The 17,790-nt window shown below is 42.7% G+C and overlaps 1 protein-coding gene across 3 annotated transcripts in view; it reads right to left on the bottom strand.

Moving 5' to 3' along the window:
- Nucleotides 1-113: 113 nt before the first annotated feature.
- The window catches only part of fbn2b (fibrillin 2b), a 105,205-nt gene continuing 87,528 nt past the window's right edge, over nucleotides 114-17,790 (bottom strand). For all 3 annotated transcript variants that reach the window (XM_072659890.1, XM_072659889.1, XM_072659891.1), the window contains 15 exons: nucleotides 17,531-17,596; nucleotides 17,208-17,333; nucleotides 16,444-16,563; nucleotides 15,723-15,845; nucleotides 15,346-15,477; nucleotides 14,024-14,149; nucleotides 11,888-12,094; nucleotides 11,122-11,247; nucleotides 9,680-9,802; nucleotides 9,103-9,219; nucleotides 8,806-8,934; nucleotides 7,361-7,480; nucleotides 6,643-6,874; nucleotides 5,359-5,515; nucleotides 114-4,824 (listed from right to left, as the gene is read on the bottom strand). In XM_072659890.1, coding sequence (XP_072515991.1) covers nucleotides 4,450-4,824; nucleotides 5,359-5,515; nucleotides 6,643-6,874; nucleotides 7,361-7,480; nucleotides 8,806-8,934; nucleotides 9,103-9,219; nucleotides 9,680-9,802; nucleotides 11,122-11,247; nucleotides 11,888-12,094; nucleotides 14,024-14,149; nucleotides 15,346-15,477; nucleotides 15,723-15,845; nucleotides 16,444-16,563; nucleotides 17,208-17,333; nucleotides 17,531-17,596 — 2,279 coding nt within the window. In that variant the 3' untranslated portion in view covers nucleotides 114-4,449. The remainder of the gene's footprint in view (nucleotides 4,825-5,358; nucleotides 5,516-6,642; nucleotides 6,875-7,360; nucleotides 7,481-8,805; nucleotides 8,935-9,102; nucleotides 9,220-9,679; nucleotides 9,803-11,121; nucleotides 11,248-11,887; nucleotides 12,095-14,023; nucleotides 14,150-15,345; nucleotides 15,478-15,722; nucleotides 15,846-16,443; nucleotides 16,564-17,207; nucleotides 17,334-17,530; nucleotides 17,597-17,790) is intronic.

Below are 17,790 nucleotides of genomic sequence, written 5' to 3' on the forward strand. Positions count from 1 at the left end.
TCCTCCTACACGATCAATAAACCATTTCACCTCCACACGCCACGCCACTTTAATGATGCCAGGAAAAAACGCAGCCTTCCAGGGTTAAGCAACTGAAACTCAAGACCAAGCCATTTACAAACATTACCCACGTTGATTTATTGCCATTTTTGGTGTTTCTTACAGACGTATAAAAAAAAAGGTTGTGTGATACAATAGTAGGTGTTTCCAAGAACATTTTCCAAGAATTCCTCATTCCAAGTGAAGTGGAAGTGGAAGTGTGGTGGATGTTCATATATTATGGCCCTTTTCATGGATCTCTTTATGGCTCAAACGATCATGAAGTTCTCTTTCCCCACAACTTTGATGACGACGCAGCTGTTTCAAGTTTGCTGATGTTGAAATACAGTACACACACACACACATTCGTTCTTTTACATGTAGTGGCAAATAAAATTATGATTAAAAACATAAAAAAAAAGATATACAAAAAAGTATACAAAGTTCCCATGTTAGACAAATGGTTATGCATAAATATAGCTCAGGCTGTTTGTCCAGTGCAGTCACCTGGATGTTCAGGAAGCATTAGCGTTGTTTTAGCACCAGAGATGAAAGAGCAGACACTGCAGGGTGACGGGATCAGTCAGTTTGCACTGAAAAAAGAAAAAACAACCTCTCCGAGAAACGTCCACCAGGTTCTCCATCCACCCCCTGTCTCAATCATAATTACGTCACCACGTCAGCATTGTATCAGGAGGACAGCGTCATGTAAACAGTGATGGCGTCGCTCAGTGTCTGGCGGGCCAATGGACTGGAAAACAAATTCAACAGCACTTTTAGCGCCTCGCACTCTTTCTATCTCGCGTTGGATTGGGTTCGACAGCCTAGACGCTCTTAAAAAGACAAAACAACAAACCAAAAAAAAAAATCTACATTTCACTTTAAAATATACAATTTAATTTTTTGAAAGCATGTTTGGTAATATTGGTTTTCAGCATGGAGACAGTACACAAGACAGACAGACACGAAACGAAACCGGAATAAAAACAAAAATTATCAAAAATAACAACAACAACAAAAAAATGAACAAAAAAAAATGTCACGATTGCAATCCGTCAATCAAGACTGCACCTGTGTTTGTCGTACAGCGTTGGTGTTGGAGTCATTTAGCACCTTTTTTCTTCCTTGAGAGAAAAAAAGAGAGTAGAAAGGGAGCTGAACTGACCGGCATCATCGCAGAGGTCGGATGTTTGCTGATGTGTCAGAGTGTGTGGAGTGTTTGAGCATGGCTTCACCTGAGAAATCGGTCAGGTACTGTACCGCTGAGGTCACTCTACCATTTCATTTTACAGCTGCAGTCATCCTCATCACCGAGGCCCACTCAAAAGTTTTGGGACACCTAGTTTGTTTGGGGTTCGGGGTCATAATTTGACTTAATACAGATTAAGCATGTTGCTTTTGTAAAAATTTGTGACAATAATATGTCTAAAATAATAATAAAAAAAGAAATAATCTAATAAAAATATGCAAAATAAAAAAAATATTAATTGTATAAAAACATTCAAATTTCCCAAAGCTGCTCTAATTTTTGTGGCTGGAATTAAAGTAAATTGGCCAAACCGGTTCCAATTCCAACTGATTATCTGGTTCCAGTGGCTCCTGTCAAGTGGTGGGATCTCCATATCTGGCAGCAAGTGAACAGCCTGTTCTTGGCCAAGCGTAAGAATCTGAGCCACTCTGACAAGAACCAGGCGGTGATGGCTAGACGACTGGGTCGGAACATCTCCAGAACATCAGTCAGATCTTGTGGGGTGTTCCCAGTCAGCGGTGGTCAGCACCACAGGCACCTAAGGCTCACTGACGCTCATGGAGGCCCCACCTCACAACCTGCAGGACTTCTTAAAGGATCTGCTGCTAACCTTTGGCCTTGGTGCGAGATACCACAGGACACCTTCTAGGGTCTAGTGGAGTCCATGCCTAGATGGGCCAGAGCTGTTTAGGCAGGTGGTTTTAATGTTATGGCTGCTGGAGCTATAGCTGTATTAATGTTAAATGTGTAATGGAAACGAAGTGCCCCCAAACTTTTGATGGGCAGATGTAGAGTTTGTCCACCTTCCTACAGGGAGCTTAAACTGCAGAACACTCCAGCCGTGTCACACCCAGGAGTTACAGAAGTGTGTGTGTGCGTGTGTGTGTGTGTGTGTGTGTGTGTGTGCGTGTGTGTGTGTGTGTGTGGATCTCCCTGATTAGATATTGAGAGCAGGTTCAGTGTACCACGGTTCCATAGCACCACTACAGCAACCATGCCATTGTCTTTCACGGATACGTGAAATATGTGTGTGTGTGTGTGTGTGTGTGTGTATGGTTACGAGGTATGGGGATAAAAAAATCACTGTTGTCCTCTTACCCCTGATGTAGTCAGTCAGACGTTTTAGAGCATTCCTATTGGTCTATTCATCATGAAACTCGTCTGCCTCTATGTGACACACCGATACACTAATAAGCCAAAACAGTAAGACCACCACCACCACTCCATATGCTCCCTCTACAAGATTATCTTGAAGGCACTACGGTGTTCCAGCAGATCCTTCAGCTCCTGTCAGTTGGGAGGTGGATCCACCATAGATCTGATGTAAACGGCATATCTGTACCTATGTACCTGGCCATCCAAGTGATGTCAAATAAAACCCAGGACTCATCAGACCAGGCCACCATTCTTCCATTGGCTTAGGGGCCAGTCCAGACACTTGTGTGCCCATTGTAGGCACTTTTGACAGTGGTGGACAGGAGTTAGAATGGGAACTCTGACTCTGGTCTACAGCTCTGCAGCAGGTGTCGCTGCACTGGGTGTTGTAAGGTATCCTTCTGTGACTTTTCCAGACAGTATAGCCCTCAATGCCCTCAGACGTCGATGAGCTTAGGGTTGTCCCTCCTTGGACTACTGTCATGTGGTGGTACCCACCACAGATGACCAGGAGTACCTGGCAGGCCTTGCTGTTTTAGAGATCCAATGGTCTGGCCACAGCAATTAGGCTGTCCTCTTCAAACCCAACCAAGTTCTCAGTGACTGTCTAATATACACCCCAGACCATGACATGCACTGCTGTTAGTAGATCATCCACATAATCCCCCGGTCTTAATGTTTTGGCTCATTTGTGTATCCGCTTATCTATCTATCTCTGTTTTGACCGTCAAAAACCAAGCATGCCTTGGCTGACCAGCTACACCTGAAATAAAGGAGCAGAGATTTTTCACCAGACTGTTCCTGTAAGAGGTCAAGCCGTATACGATGTGCGGCAGGGGGGCCTAACCCTGCTTCTGGAGCTCCGACTCAGCAGGGTGGTGAAACCTCCAGGAGCAGGGTTGGTCACCCCAGCCGTGATGCCTGTTCAGCTCCCGTTCAGACCTGAAACGTTGTGGTTGTTGTTGCAGTCCTTCGTGTGACTTTTATAAAACAGTAAAATCCGTTACAAGTGACTCAATACTGAATGGAACACCCTTTGACCCCAGTGGTCACTGAGATTAGGCTACAGAAAGGTCAGTGGTTGCTTGGGTTATCTCTGAAAATATACAAAACAAAAATCTATATAATTCTTAACATTACACAAGACACGTCGCTTGGTCTCATGTGCACGGTCAGGCTGATATAGGCACTACGTTCGATTCGGGAAGGAATATTGGATTGTCCTAAACGATAGAGAGGAAGCATCAAAGATTTGCCACCACATTAGGTCTGTTTTTGGGTCGTTTGGAGAGTTTACAGCCACAGCTAACGGTGCTAACATGTCAGATTGTCGCTCTGACAGTGGTTGTTGCTAATGAGCCTCTGTCGTCTCTCCATGCTGCTCTAATTAGGAAGGTGAACAGAAGCCTCCTAGCTTGACTGTAATGCTTTGGCATAAAGGTGGAATAAGGGTTTAATCGTATTCCAGGACTGGAGCCAGGAAACTCTGAGGAAGGGGAAAAACAGTGTGCGGTAAATGAATAAAAAAGAGACAGTTCCTCAGCATAAAGCGCTATAGAGATGGTCACCAACCTATTTTTCTGCAGGTTTCACTTCCAACCCTGGTCTTAAACACCTGATCCGGCAAATTGGTGACTTCCGAGGGCGAAGTCGGTAGGGTATGTCCTCAGAGACTGGGAATATTTCTATTAAAATGCTTGAAATCTATGTCTCTTTGCAGCTTTTCAAGGAACGCTGCAGAATCAGGGCTCTTCTGTATGCTGTAGAAGCTTTTTTTTAACTGCTGTCTGACATTAAAACGGGAGAATATCCCAAATTAGCCAAAATATGCTCTCCAGCAGCCCCCCTCCCCTTATTCGCTGGATCAGGTGCGGTGGACAAGGGCAGGAGCTGAACTCTGCAGGATGCTAAATCTCCGGGAGCGCAGTTGGTGACCCCTGCGCTATAGGGTTGGTCCTGGGGTCATTAATCTGGGGTCAAGGGTCAGGCAGTCTCTGGGCTGGCGCTCAGTGCAGGTGAATGTGCAGTTTGATGCGCAGCGCGTCTCCGATCTCTCCCTCCAGGTAGTCGCTGTCGTGTTGGTCCTCCAGCTCCCTGAGCTTGCGTGGGCCGAACAGCGGCAGCGAGGCGATCTCCAGTCGGTACGAGCCAGGAGGAGGGGGCTTCCGGCCCAAGCGCAGGACGCTCTTACCGTCCCGGCGCTCCAGCAGCCGGAAGTGCTCGCCCTGGTTGCCGTGGGTGATGACGTAGCGCACGTGGTGCTCCAGCGGCTCGAGGGCTGGGAGCAGCTCCAGCAGGGGCTCTTTGTTCTGCAGGGACGCCAGGGACAGGTTCATGGGGATGGAGTTCAGAGTGTCCACACTGGCCAGGCTCACAGAGTCCTGTAGGACAGAAAGCACACAGGACGAAGGGTTAAAGGGGTGCTCGGTGGAGGGTTAGCCCCTCAGAAATAGAAAAAATGTTAGAGAATATGAGAACCGACTGTTGAGTTCTCTGCAAAAGAGAACACAGTAATATTATAATAATATTAATATTAATAATAAATAATAATCAAAACCAACAGAGAAGTGGATGCACTACATACACTGGATCTAAATAGAACCATAGATAATGTAACCATGTATGTAATGTAACTAAATATTTATTTTTTGGCATGCAAATAGTTATGAATCATAATTATAACTTTACATGAATGCCAGTTGGCTGCTGGGCTTATCCAGAGCTCCTACATTTAAGTCATGTTACACAGGTAAGAGAATGTGAAGTTAGGAGTCATGCCCAAGGACTAGTTGGTCTAGCGTGGTGTAATAGCCAAGCTAGGAAACTAGTGTGACTCACTAGTGTGAGTCTATCTTTCTAAACCCATCAATCTGAAAACTGACAAACCTGAAGCACAGCCTGCATTCCTCACTCACCTTCAGCTCATTGTCCGCAGTGTTACGTCGGTGTCTGCCTCCCTTGCCCACGTCTCCGTTGATCTTACACTCGTAGCAGGTTTCTGGTGAGAGAGCGCTCTCCTCGTCTCCCTCAGAGCTGAACTGGCCCTGGAAGCCCACTCCTGTAATACAGTGCCTACAGCCCAGGAGCAAGAACACTGTTACACACTGCATCACGCTGAGTCACTGTTACTTTTATATATACCAATTTAGCATTTAGCATGAATATATAAATCAATTTAGGAACCAAATTTTTAAAGCATTTAGCATTAAAATATATACACCAATTTATATAGCAATGTGTTATTGTTGTTATATACACCAATGTATAGACCAATTTATTATATATATACTAAATGATATACCAATGTTTTATTTAGCATTATTATATATACCAATTAATCATTTAGCATTTAGCAATTTATATAACAATGTATTAATATTGTTATATACAATACACTATGTACATACCAATTTATCATTATTATATACCCCAATTTACATACAAGTGTATTATTTATTATTCTACATATAAATTTATACATCAATTAATCATTTAGCATTATTATATATGCCAATTTATATAACAATGTATCATTTAGCCTTTTTATTTATTCTTTATATACCTAAATGATGGTAGCATGGAGGCATTTCAGTTATATACTATCTGTAACAATTTAACCCAATAATCTCTGTGGGTGTGTTTGTGATCCCAGGCTTTTCCTTCTGCATTATATGTCCAAATGTATGTAGACCCCTGTTTCTCCAGCGTTCCTTTCAAAATCAAGGGCATTAATAAGGAGTTTATCCCTCTATTCTTCTGGGAAGGCTTTACACTAAATACTGGAACATTGGAACAGGAGCCTTTGAAGAGGGTCCTATTCTATTGGCCAGTGGTGGTTCAGCAGTTAGAGCTCCAGGGTTCGAGACCCGTTCGAGACCCGGGCTCGGCAAGCTGCCACTGTTGGGTCCTTGAGCAAGCCCTTCACCTGCTCTGCTCCCCGGGAGCTGGAGTTGGCTGCCCACCGCTCTGGCTGTGTGTGTGTTCACTGCCCCTAGTTCACTAGTGTGTGTGTGTGTGTTCACTACCACAGATGGGTGCTTTTTTAATTGAAGATTATACAAGCTGTGTGTGCACAACTGAACAACAAACAGTTCTCTAATTAGAGGGGGTGTCCAGATACTTTTGGACATATGACGCAGAAGAGACTAACTGTAGTCTGTAGCTGGTTATGTTGTTTAGTCCATGTGCTGTGTGCTCACCCCTGTCCCGCTCTGTAGAAGCCTCCTGGGCAGCCACACAGATATCCTCCGTCCGTGTTGGAGCAGCCGTAGCTGCATGGGTTGCTGCCCATGGCGCACTCGTTAACGTCCTGACACCCACCCGCACCGGCCTGGAAGTCAAACCCTGATGGACACACACACTTGTAGCTGCCCAGGGTGTTATAGCACGAGGCTGATCCACACACCTGGTTGCCCGTACACTCGTTCTCATCTGGTGAAGTGGTAGGAAGAGGAAGAAATGTCAGTGACAAATACAAAAATATTAAATATATTTTAATATATTATATATTTTAATATATAATATATAAATAGTATTAAACTTAGATATTTATTTTCCTAGAAAATGAAACCTTTCAGATTATCTGTAGATATTTGTTGATAGTACTTTTCTTATGTAAATATAGTATTATTATATAATAGTATATATAGTATATATATAATAAACATTTTTATATTTTAACATATAATAATACATTTTTACAGCAACTTTTGAATGTTTTCTTGCCTGCCAATCACAGCACAGTGCTGTTTATAATATGAATATATGCATTTCTAGAAATATACGATCATATATTATCTATATTATACGCTGTGGATTTGATCTGCCTACAACTCTGCTTCTTTAAAACATCTGTTGGTTTCTAAGCGAGGCGTTTTTGGCTGTGTGGAGCAGGAGATGCATGTGAGAGAAACTCACCCACACACTGGTTCCACTGGTAGTGCTGAACGTAACCCTGTGGGCAGCCGCAGCGGAACCCACCCAGCATGTTCTGACAGCCGTGCTGGCATCTGTGGTTACCAGTGCACTCGTCAACATCTGCAGAGAAACACAGTGTTCAGTTCAGCCCCCTTCATTTCAACAGGGCTCCTTCACCTTATTACTGGCATTCTATGATCTATGATGACATACAGAAAGCTTCATTTCCTTAACCCTAGTCTCTAGTGTACGCCAGTGTTTTTCAATATAAGATCTAATCTGTATATAGATATAGTCTATATTACCTCTATAGTATCTTATATATCTGTATTTACATTTTCCTGCAGTTAGAACAGAAAACCTGCTGACGCAGCTGTTCACCGGCTTCCATGATATGTGTATTTTGATCATATTATACCATTCCTTTAATATATGGGCTTGGTTGATTGGCTGTATCTGAAACCTTGTATCTCCATTTTTGCCGTTTTTCACTTTCTGACATAATGTGAATCTGGCAGTTGTTCTTAACACTGTGTTAAAATTTCAACCAATAGAAATGCTGGAAAATTGGAATCAATAGAAATCTGGAAAATTGGAATTAAATTAAATCTTTTTCTATTGACTTCCATTGAAAGTTAAGAAGGTTGGTTTTTTCATTCTCCTGTAAAGTTGCTGTTTTGGAGATACAAGGATTTTGACACATATTTTTATACGTTTTTTTTGTTTGTTTTAAAAATTTAGTTCAGATTTTTTTACCCATTTTCTGCCCAATTACCAAATTACCCAACCCATACGTATTCTCTACCCCCCCTCACGCGCAACTCCCCCGACACTAGTGGGGCAAGACCAACACACAGTTCTCTAATTAGAGACCTGCCCTCTCCGACACCTGCAAAGCCAGCCACACCTCTTTTTCTTCGAACTGCCGCTGATGCGACGTCACCAGGCAACCAACGCACTACAGTGATATGGGGGGAGAGAGCAAGGCCAACTGTGTTCTCTCAAGGCCCCGGCTGCCGATGGCTAGCTGCATGATTGGGATGCAAACCAGCGACCCTCTGATCACAGTTTAGACTTGAACTTTTCTACAGCTGAATTTCTTAAGAGAAATATTAAGAGATGACTCAACTCTAGAAGCCCATTCTTTAAATAGATGCATTAGTAGTCAGAAAAGCTGATGACTCTGAGACTGGTGAATAATCAGCTGCCTCCTGCCCTTTTTCTGACCGAAGAACGCCTAAATGTACTGTATAAGATACTAGATGATGACATTCAGAAAAATATGGAAGCATATTCCTTCCTTTTTTTTAAATTTAAACCATTTCTTTAAGACTCCACAAGATGTGAATCCGCATGTAAGGGTTAATATGAAATCGGTAGTTCTGAGTAATCTGGGCTTTTTTTCCCTGCTACCCTTTTTTCCTGACCCTAGCCATCAGCTTCACCTTCACACTCCACTCCGGTGCCGTCCAGAGAAAAGCCCTTCTGACACTCGCAGTTGAAGCTGCCGGGGGTGTTGAGGCAGGATGCCCGCGACCCACACACACTCGGCTGGTTCGTACACTCGTTGTTATCTAACGGGCAGAGAAAAAAAAAGCACACTAAGAACCACAGAACTTTTACTCAGAAACACACGTTCATCAGACCATCAGATCACTAATGTAGGACTAGAGTGAGATGCTTGTTAACCAGCATGTAACCAGTGTTTAGCTGGTTCTGATATATGCATGGTGCACACGTACCAATACAGGCTGTCTGGTGCTGAGCGAATCCAACAGGACATTTGCAGGTGAAGCCTCCGATGGTGTTCACGCACAGGAACTGACAGTTGTGTTGCTTGGTGGAGCATTCGTCCAAGTCTGGGTTTAAAAACAGAGGTTTACTTGACTTTAAACCATCGGGAAGATAGAACAGAACCATCAGCAGACATGTGGGAATGCGCTGACCGGCCACTTTATTAGAAACCCCTCCCTCTGTGTCAGGGTCACTGCTAGGTTAAGAGTAGATACAAAAAATATCCAGTTAAGATCAGATCTGTGGTCAGAAACTGGATTCTCCAGATTGGATGATCCTCCTCCAAAAAAGATATTGTTTGGAGGAGGATCTACTCATGTGAAAAACTTGAAAAACTTGATACACTCATATCACCACAAACACTGCTGCGACCGCCTCAGTGGACTTATATAGTGGAGCTATGAAGTAGGTGGAGCTAGTTACTGGAAGTACAGGGTAAGGGTTTCTAAGTGGATGATGAGTCTTCAAATATCCATGTAGGTCTGAGATGAACTTCAGAGGTGGTCGAGGGTGGTGGAGATTTACCTTTGCAGGTCTTTCCATCTGGCTGCAGGATGTACCCTCGAGGGCAAGAGCACAGGTAACTGCCCTCGGTGTTCTTACACAAGAAGTTGCATGGCTTGGGGGACTGGGAACACTCGTCCAGATCTGAGAGACATGGGAGACAAAAGACCAATGAAACTAAAGACCAATGAAACTAAAGACCAATGAAACTAAAAGACCAAAGAAACTAAAAGACCAATGAAACTAAAAGACCAAAGAAACTAAAAGACCAAAGAAACTAAACCGCATCTGTTCAGCTTAGAACGAGCCAATGGTTTACAACACCGGACGTCAGAAAGATGTGAACTATTACAGACATTTGACGGACAACGTCTGACAGACATTTAATTTTAGCCAAAAAAAAAGTGTTAATGTCAAAACCCAAAGTTGTAGAGAATTTTGGTTGGGAATCGATGCCACATATCTGTCAAAAACCAACATGAATACCAACAAAATATCAACGTCTAACAGCGTTAGAATTTCACATTGTGTAAATGTTAACATTATGAAGTTTAGCATAGGCTCTGGTTTTTGGTTTTGGTCACCATACCTCACAACTAAATGTGGGTATTTTACATCGGTATGACATCGGCACGGTGTAGACTAGTGACGCCAGCTGACGTTGATATTTTGTTGGTTTAAAGTTAATACTAATGTTTACTAACCGATAACTAATATCTTAAAATTTTGGTTATTAAACGTCAACATCAACTTAAAACCACTAGTCCACTTCGCCATTCAATTTTGGTCCAAACGAATTTCACAACCTGCATTCAACCAAATAACAATGTCTGTTGATGCTGCTGGCCAGCTAAGTAAGGTCATGGTGTATTATCCAATGACAACCAATGATGAAAATAGAAAATGTCCGTAAATTAAAAAACTGTCAAAACAGGACAGTAAAAAAGGTTAAATACAGTTTCTGTAACAGTGAAATACCATAAATACATTGAATTTATATAATTACTCTGTATTATTTATAGAACAACCCACATTTCTGTCTGTTTTCCATGTATTTATTGCATATCGACCGTGTTCCCATCACCTCTTCTCACGATCAGTGTGTAATCATTGCCCCCAGGCTACAGACTTTTGGGTGTAGATTCGTATTTTATACAATCGTTGACCATCTGGCCTCAGTTTTGAAGGCTGTACAAAGCAATTTACTCTTTTCTGACTGGCTGGCTGAGTATAGCAGTGATCCCTCTTGCACTACCACTGGATTATACTGTCAGTGTTTTGGCAGCTGCCAAAAAAGCCTACTGTAATGTCATACATTTGGACCATATATTTTATGGCTTCCAGCATTTTATTGCAAATTCGGACTTTTAATGGGCAATTACTGTACTGTATGCTGATGAACACAACCATCTGCTTGAGTTTTTGTGGAGACCAAAAAAGTGAAAAAAAAAGTGAAGTCGTACCGACGCAGGACGTCCCGCTGAAATCGTTTGTGTATCCCACGTTGCAGTGGCAGCGGAAGGAGCCCACAGTGTTGATGCACTGGCCGTTCTTACACAGGTTTGGCAGCAGCTCACACTCATTAATATCTGGAGAACCAAGAGAGAACCAGTTCAACACCATTTCCTTCCTTCCCACAAACATCACCAGCTGTCTCAGACATGTTTGATTCTTTGGAATGTAAAGCAATGCGCACAGTATGTCCAAAAGTATCCAGACACCCCTTTTAATGATAAATTTAACTACCTTATGGTGCATTTATTGTGAACACCTTGTATGGTCTCTATAGAAAAGTACTGTGGGTGAGTGGGATACTCTGGAGCAGAAGTGCATGAGCCATAGGTCATAGCCCCCTTTAGCACATCACTGGTCTGTGGATCAGTAGACCTGCTCTCTCTGCAGTGAGATTGGAGCTTCATCCAATACCTCCTAACATTAGTACCTGACCTCATTGATGCTTTCCAGGCTGAATGCAATCAAATGCCTCTTACAGCAATGTTCTAACACTTGTTATAAAGTCTTCTCATAAGACTTGAAGCTGTTTCTGCAGCAAAGGGAGACAAACTGCTTATTAAAACCCTTGACTTCAGAAGAAACACCGGAGGAGCAGGTGTCTACAAACTTTTGGACATATTCTGCGCTTTTCAAAACTGATACCCTCAGATTACACTGCTATAAAGCATCAATGCAACTGAAAATTTCCACTGAAAGACAAAAAAAAGGACTCACCACCACCGTCGATGGTGTACCCTGGTCCAAGTGGACACATCTTTTTGTACTGGACGGTGCCGGGCAGTGGGCACAGCTCACATTCTGACCCCCAGCCGCGGCCCCCGTTACAACAGCACTCATACTTGGTGACGCTGTTGCGGTTGGTGGAGCTCTGCTGGCACATGATCTGCAGAACCTCAGTGAAACAGAAACCCTGACGATTATCTGAGGGGGAGAGAGAACAAGGATAAGAGTTAGAGTCTAACTAAGGGTGGGATTAAGGGTGGGGTACAAATGTGGGTCACACTGTAGTCTGGTGGTACTCTATAGATAATGCACAGATGTTTAAATTGTTAACACTGTTAAAAACTCACTGTCAATTCTCAACAGGGGTGTAGGTTAAGGTGTAGGTCCAGATTGGGTTTAGGTGTAGATTAAGGTGTAGGTAAAGGTTAGGTTTAGGTGTAGATTAAGGTGTAGGTTAAGGTGTAGGTTAAGGTGTAGGTCCAGCTTAGGTTTAGGTGTAGATTAAGATGTAGGTTAAGGTGTAGGTCCAATTAGGTTTAGGTGTGATTATAAATTAGGTTCACATTGGGTTTAGGTGTAGATTAAGATGTAGGTTAAGGTGTAGGTCCAGATTAGGTTTAGGTGTAGATTAAAAATTAGGTTCACATTGGGTTAGGTGTATATTAAGGTGTAGGTAAAGGTTAGGTCCAGATTAGGTTTAGGTGTAGATTAAAAAAAGGTTCACATTGGGTTTAGGTGTAGATGAAGGTGTAGGTAAAGGTTAGGTCCAGATTAGCTTTAGGTGTAGATTAAGATGTAGGTTAAGGTGTAGGTACAGATTAGGATTAGGTGTAGATTAAGATGTAGGTTAAGGTGTAGGTACAGATTAGGATTAGGTGTAAATTAAGATGTAGGTCAAGGTGTAGGTACAGATTAGGATTAGGTGTAGATTGAGATGAAGGTTAAGGTGTAGGTACATATTAGGATTAGGTGTAGATTAAGGTGTAGGTTAAGGTGTAGGTACAGATTAGGATTAGGTGTAGATTAAGGTGTAGGTTAAGGTGTAGGTACAGATTAGGTTTAGGTGTAGATTAAGGTGTAGGTTAAACTGATCATTTACAAAACTACAAGCTACTACAAAACTACACACACACACAAACACACACACACACACACACACACACACACACACACTGACACTGACCGCTGTCAATAATTTGATGTAGTGATCATGTTTTGCTATATCTGATATCGCGCTGTGATGGCTTTGTAAAGTCCCTGTTGGTGTTTCTCGCGCTCTCGCGCTCAGCTTGGTATCTTGGTATCTTGGGCTCTGCGAGTTTCTTCAGCCCAGATCAGACATTTCCAAACCCGTTTAAAAAAGATCACACCAACAGATATTTTGGGCTCAAACACTTGATCTATTAATAGTCATTTTTCTTGGGCTTTGATCTCCACTTTTAAAATAGATTATATTCCTTTTATCAGAACGTCATTCTTGATGTTCCTCTGCTTTCTTTAGTTGCTGTAGGATCAAATACAGCTCTGTTCTTCATTCCAGGCACATCTAATATTTGGGTTGGTTTAGATGCTCAATTTGCCACAAATGAAACCTTTGAAGCCTTTAAATCACGAATGGTTGCTATGGTATCCCAGGTGGTTGCTATAGTGCTGCTATGTGTTTTCTAGATAGGTACTATAGTGTTGCAAGGTGATTGTGATGGAAGTTTGAAGATGGTTACTATGGCATTGCTAAGTGGTTGCAATGGTGGAATTTAGTGGTTGCTAGGCAGTTGCTGCTGTATTTGGGGTGGTTGCTGTGGGGTCCATAAATATCTGGAAACCGCACGTCCATCTTTGCAGTTAGTGGGAGAATGCCCTCTGCCCAAGTGTGTTCCTGTGAGATAATGGTGTTCAGGGTGGGCTGTGGTGTTGTGGGTGGGCTGCATTTGGGAGTTGTTTCTTTAAGAGGTCACACAATTAAGATTCACCATATGCTGCCATGTGCCCAGCCTTGTGTGAGTGTATGGCTGCTGTGTGTGTGTGCATGTGTGTATGTGTGTATTATGGTGAAGCATATGTGCAGCTCTGCATGAGTGAACATGCTCCAAGTCCTTCAGCTGCGTCCTGCAGGCTGCTGTCTCTTACCGATGCACTCGTTGAAGGAGGGGCTCGGCTTGAACCCTTCGCCGCACTCGCAGCGGTAACTGCCCACGGTGTTTACACAGCGTCCGTTCTTACACAGGCCCGGCTTAGTGCGGCACTCGTTCAGGTCTGCCAAAGAAGACGTGCAGAGGAGGAGTGTGAGAGGGAGAGAGAGAGAGAGAGAGAGAGCGAGAGAGAGGAATAAGGAGAGATAGAGAGAGAGAGAGAGAGAGAGAGAGAGAGAGAGAGGGGAATAAGGAGAGAGAGAGAGAGAGAGAGAGAGAGAGAGAGAGAGAGAGAGAGAGAGAGAGGGGGGGGAATAAGGAGAGAGAGAGAGAGAGAGAGACAGAAGGAGAGTGAGAGAGAGAGAGAGAGAGAGAGAGAGAGAGAGAGAGAGAGAGAGACAGAAGGAGAGTGAGAGAGAGAGAGGCAGAGAGTGTGGGAAAAAGCAAGAGAGAGAGAGCAAGAGAGAGAGAGAGAGAAAGAGAGAGAGAGAGAAAGAGAGAGTGTAACCGAGATGAAGAAAAAAGAGACAGAAGGAAACAGAAAGAAAGAAGCAGAGCGGGCAGGTGAGAGAAATAGGGAGTGAGTGGGTGGGCGAGAGATTGCATGAAGAAAAAAGTGAGGGAAATGCACAGGGAGTGACAGGAGAGAGAGAGAGAGAGAGAGAGAGAGAGAGAGAGAAAGAGAGAGAGAGTTAGAAAAAGTAGGAAAGAGTCAGAGCGGGTGAGTGGGCGAGAGAGTGAAAGAAAAGCAGAGAAAGAGAGAGAGAGAGAGATACACAGAGAGTTGAATCTTAGAGGAATAACTTTACATTATATAACAATACAGAGTTTATTAATAACCCTGACTTGAACTGTTCCCCCAAACGCTGCTTTAACCCTCTGGAGTCTGGAAGGAAATTTTCTCCCTTTTTTCTTTGCATATCTTCTTAAAGTCGCTTTTAACCCCTTAAACAGACGATTTCCCGCCGGTGGGCCAAAGGTTCTGACTTCAGACTTCTGTTACCAGAGAATAGCTCCTCCAGTTTCTACAGAAGTCCCTGTAGTTACTGAGTCACTAGTATCTGACGAGTATCTCAACCCGTCTTCACAGCCTCGTAACTCTGGATATGAGTGACGTACGACCATATAATGAGATGCTATGGGAAGGGCGGAGTCTACAGATTCAGGAAGTGTCTGAACCATATTTCTGTGCTGTGTTATTATAAAGATACTAATAAAAACATCAAATAACATCGAATTTGCCGCACCAGCGTGCTCATAGACTCCAGAGGGTTTCATTAGTGCTGCTGTTACAGACGGCCCTTTTTTTCACACACTCACCCATGCAGCCCTCTCCATCAGGCCGGCGGGTCATGCCAGGAGGACAGATACACATGAAGGTGCCGATAAGGTTTTTACAGGCCATTCCTCGACTGGCACAGTCATCTATTCCCTCCTCACACTCATCCTGATCTACAGGGGGGCGGAGACAGAGTGGGTCACAGTCAGAGAGATCATTTTCATATCATAATCATTTTTTGAGGAAGTACAAAAAGTTCAAATAAGTAAAAAGTAATAATGATCATCTTGTGGTTCAAATCAGTTCAAATAAATATTTATTTAGTTCAATTCATTTAAAAAATCATCAAAAATTCCAGTAATTGGGGACAGTGTCGGAGAGTGTCTCATTAGTAGCTGTATGGGTTGTTGTTTCTCACCTCGGCACATCCTCTGGTCATTTCTCAGCACGTAGCCGGCAGGACACATACACTCGTACGAGCCGAACGTGTTCACACAGCGGAACGCACACAGCAGAGGATTCAGAGCACACTCATTAATATCTGAGAGAGAGAGAGAGAGAGAGAGAGAGAGAGAGAGAGAGAGAGAGAGAGAGAGATAAACATCATCATCAGACAGAGAAAAGCCAAAAGGTCTATGAAGAAAAAAAGGTTCTTTGACTCATAACAACAGTGGAATCATTTTGGGACAATAAAGAACCATCTTTTAAAGGTTCTGTAAGTATTCAATATTTCTATGTTCCATTAAACCAGGCAAAGAACCGTGTATCCATTCTAATGCTTCTCTGAGTTGCCCTCATTGTGCATGCATATCCACTGCCTTCACAAAGAAACCCTCGAAAGAACCTTTATTCAGAGTTAAAGGCTGTGATTCTACTGCTGTGATTCACTGAACCGATAAGCTTATTATGTGTCTATTTTTAACAATAACAATTCAACAGAGCTTGCGTATTGTTCTTCTCGTCTATATTCCACCGCAGTGTCGATGTGTTGAATCAATTCATGGGGAAATTAGAGATAACCAGAATGACCCACTGAGTCGTTTATTAAAGAATCACTACAGAACTGAATCGTTTACTAAAGAATCACTACAGAACTGAATCGTTGTACAGTCAGAGATTGGCACTCCAAAGTTACACACCTTCGCAGGTCATCATGGGTCCAGGCTCGAATCCCTCCTGACAAGAACACTCGAATCCCCCCACTACATTAGTGCAGGTTCCGTTACCACACGGGTTCCCAATCGAACACTCATCCGTATCTAAGGGGGGGCAGAAGGAACAGAGTTTCATAACAAATCTTGTAGAGCAGATCCTGAGTAACTCATAATAGATACTGAATAATCCATAGTGGATACAGGATCATTCATAGTGGATACAGGATCATTCATAGTGGATGCAGGATATTTCATAGTGGATACAGAATAATCCATAGTGGATACATGATAATTCATAGTGGATACTGAATAATTTATAGTGGATACATGATAATTCATAGTAGATACCGAATAATTCATAGTGGATACAGGGTGATTTATAGTGGATACTGGATAATTCATAGTGGATACAAGATAATTTATAGTGGATACTGAATAATTCATAGTGGATACAGGATAATTCATAGATACTTAATAATTGTTATTTAACCTCATGAGACCCTGCAGCCTCAAATGGGGACATTACATTTCTGCTTCTCTGCACCATGATACTTAATGTTTTTAAATTTTGACCATATGAGGACATTGTTTTTTTTTAAAAACGATTTCCTGTAAAAAGACTAAGTTCAGTTTTTATACTTTTATACTTTATACTTAGGTTCTACTAAATAGGAGCAATAAAAATGCACACCAAGAAAACGTTTGTGTCTCAGGAGGTTAATCATTCAGATCATTCTGTGCAAACTCACCCACGCAGTTGACCCCTGTGTAGTCCAGGTTGTAGCCAAATGGACATTCACAGCGGAAGGAGCCGTCTGTGTTTATGCACATTCCGTTCACACAGATGCCAGGGTTATCCAGACACTCGTTCATATCTGTACAACAGAGAGAGAGAAATTGATCAAACTGAACAATCTGGGGTCAGTTCCTCAAATAGTGCTGCTTCATGTAATGTGTGTGTGTGTGTGTGTGTGTGTGTGTGTTACATGTGTCTTGTCTGTGCATATGCATGTGTGTTTGTGTATCTGCTGCATATCGGAATGGCAGGTTGTGTACTGTGAAGGATTCTCACCCTCCCGTCCGTCTCCTGGTCCAGGCAGCGTTCCGTGACCATAGGGACACAGTGCGTTAAATCCAGCTGCAGAAGGACAGGAGGACACATGATTAGGATACAAACATCACACTGCAGACAAAGTGTTTTTAACAAGTGTTAACTGTTGGCCACTTCATAGTAGATACTGAATAATTCATAGTGAATACTAAATAATTCATAGTGGATACTGAATAATTTATAGTGGATACTAAATTATTCATAGTGGATACTGAATAATT

Source organism: Salminus brasiliensis, chromosome 17, assembly GCF_030463535.1.
Source record: "Salminus brasiliensis chromosome 17, fSalBra1.hap2, whole genome shotgun sequence".
Classification (NCBI taxonomy): domain Eukaryota; kingdom Metazoa; phylum Chordata; class Actinopteri; order Characiformes; family Bryconidae; genus Salminus; species Salminus brasiliensis.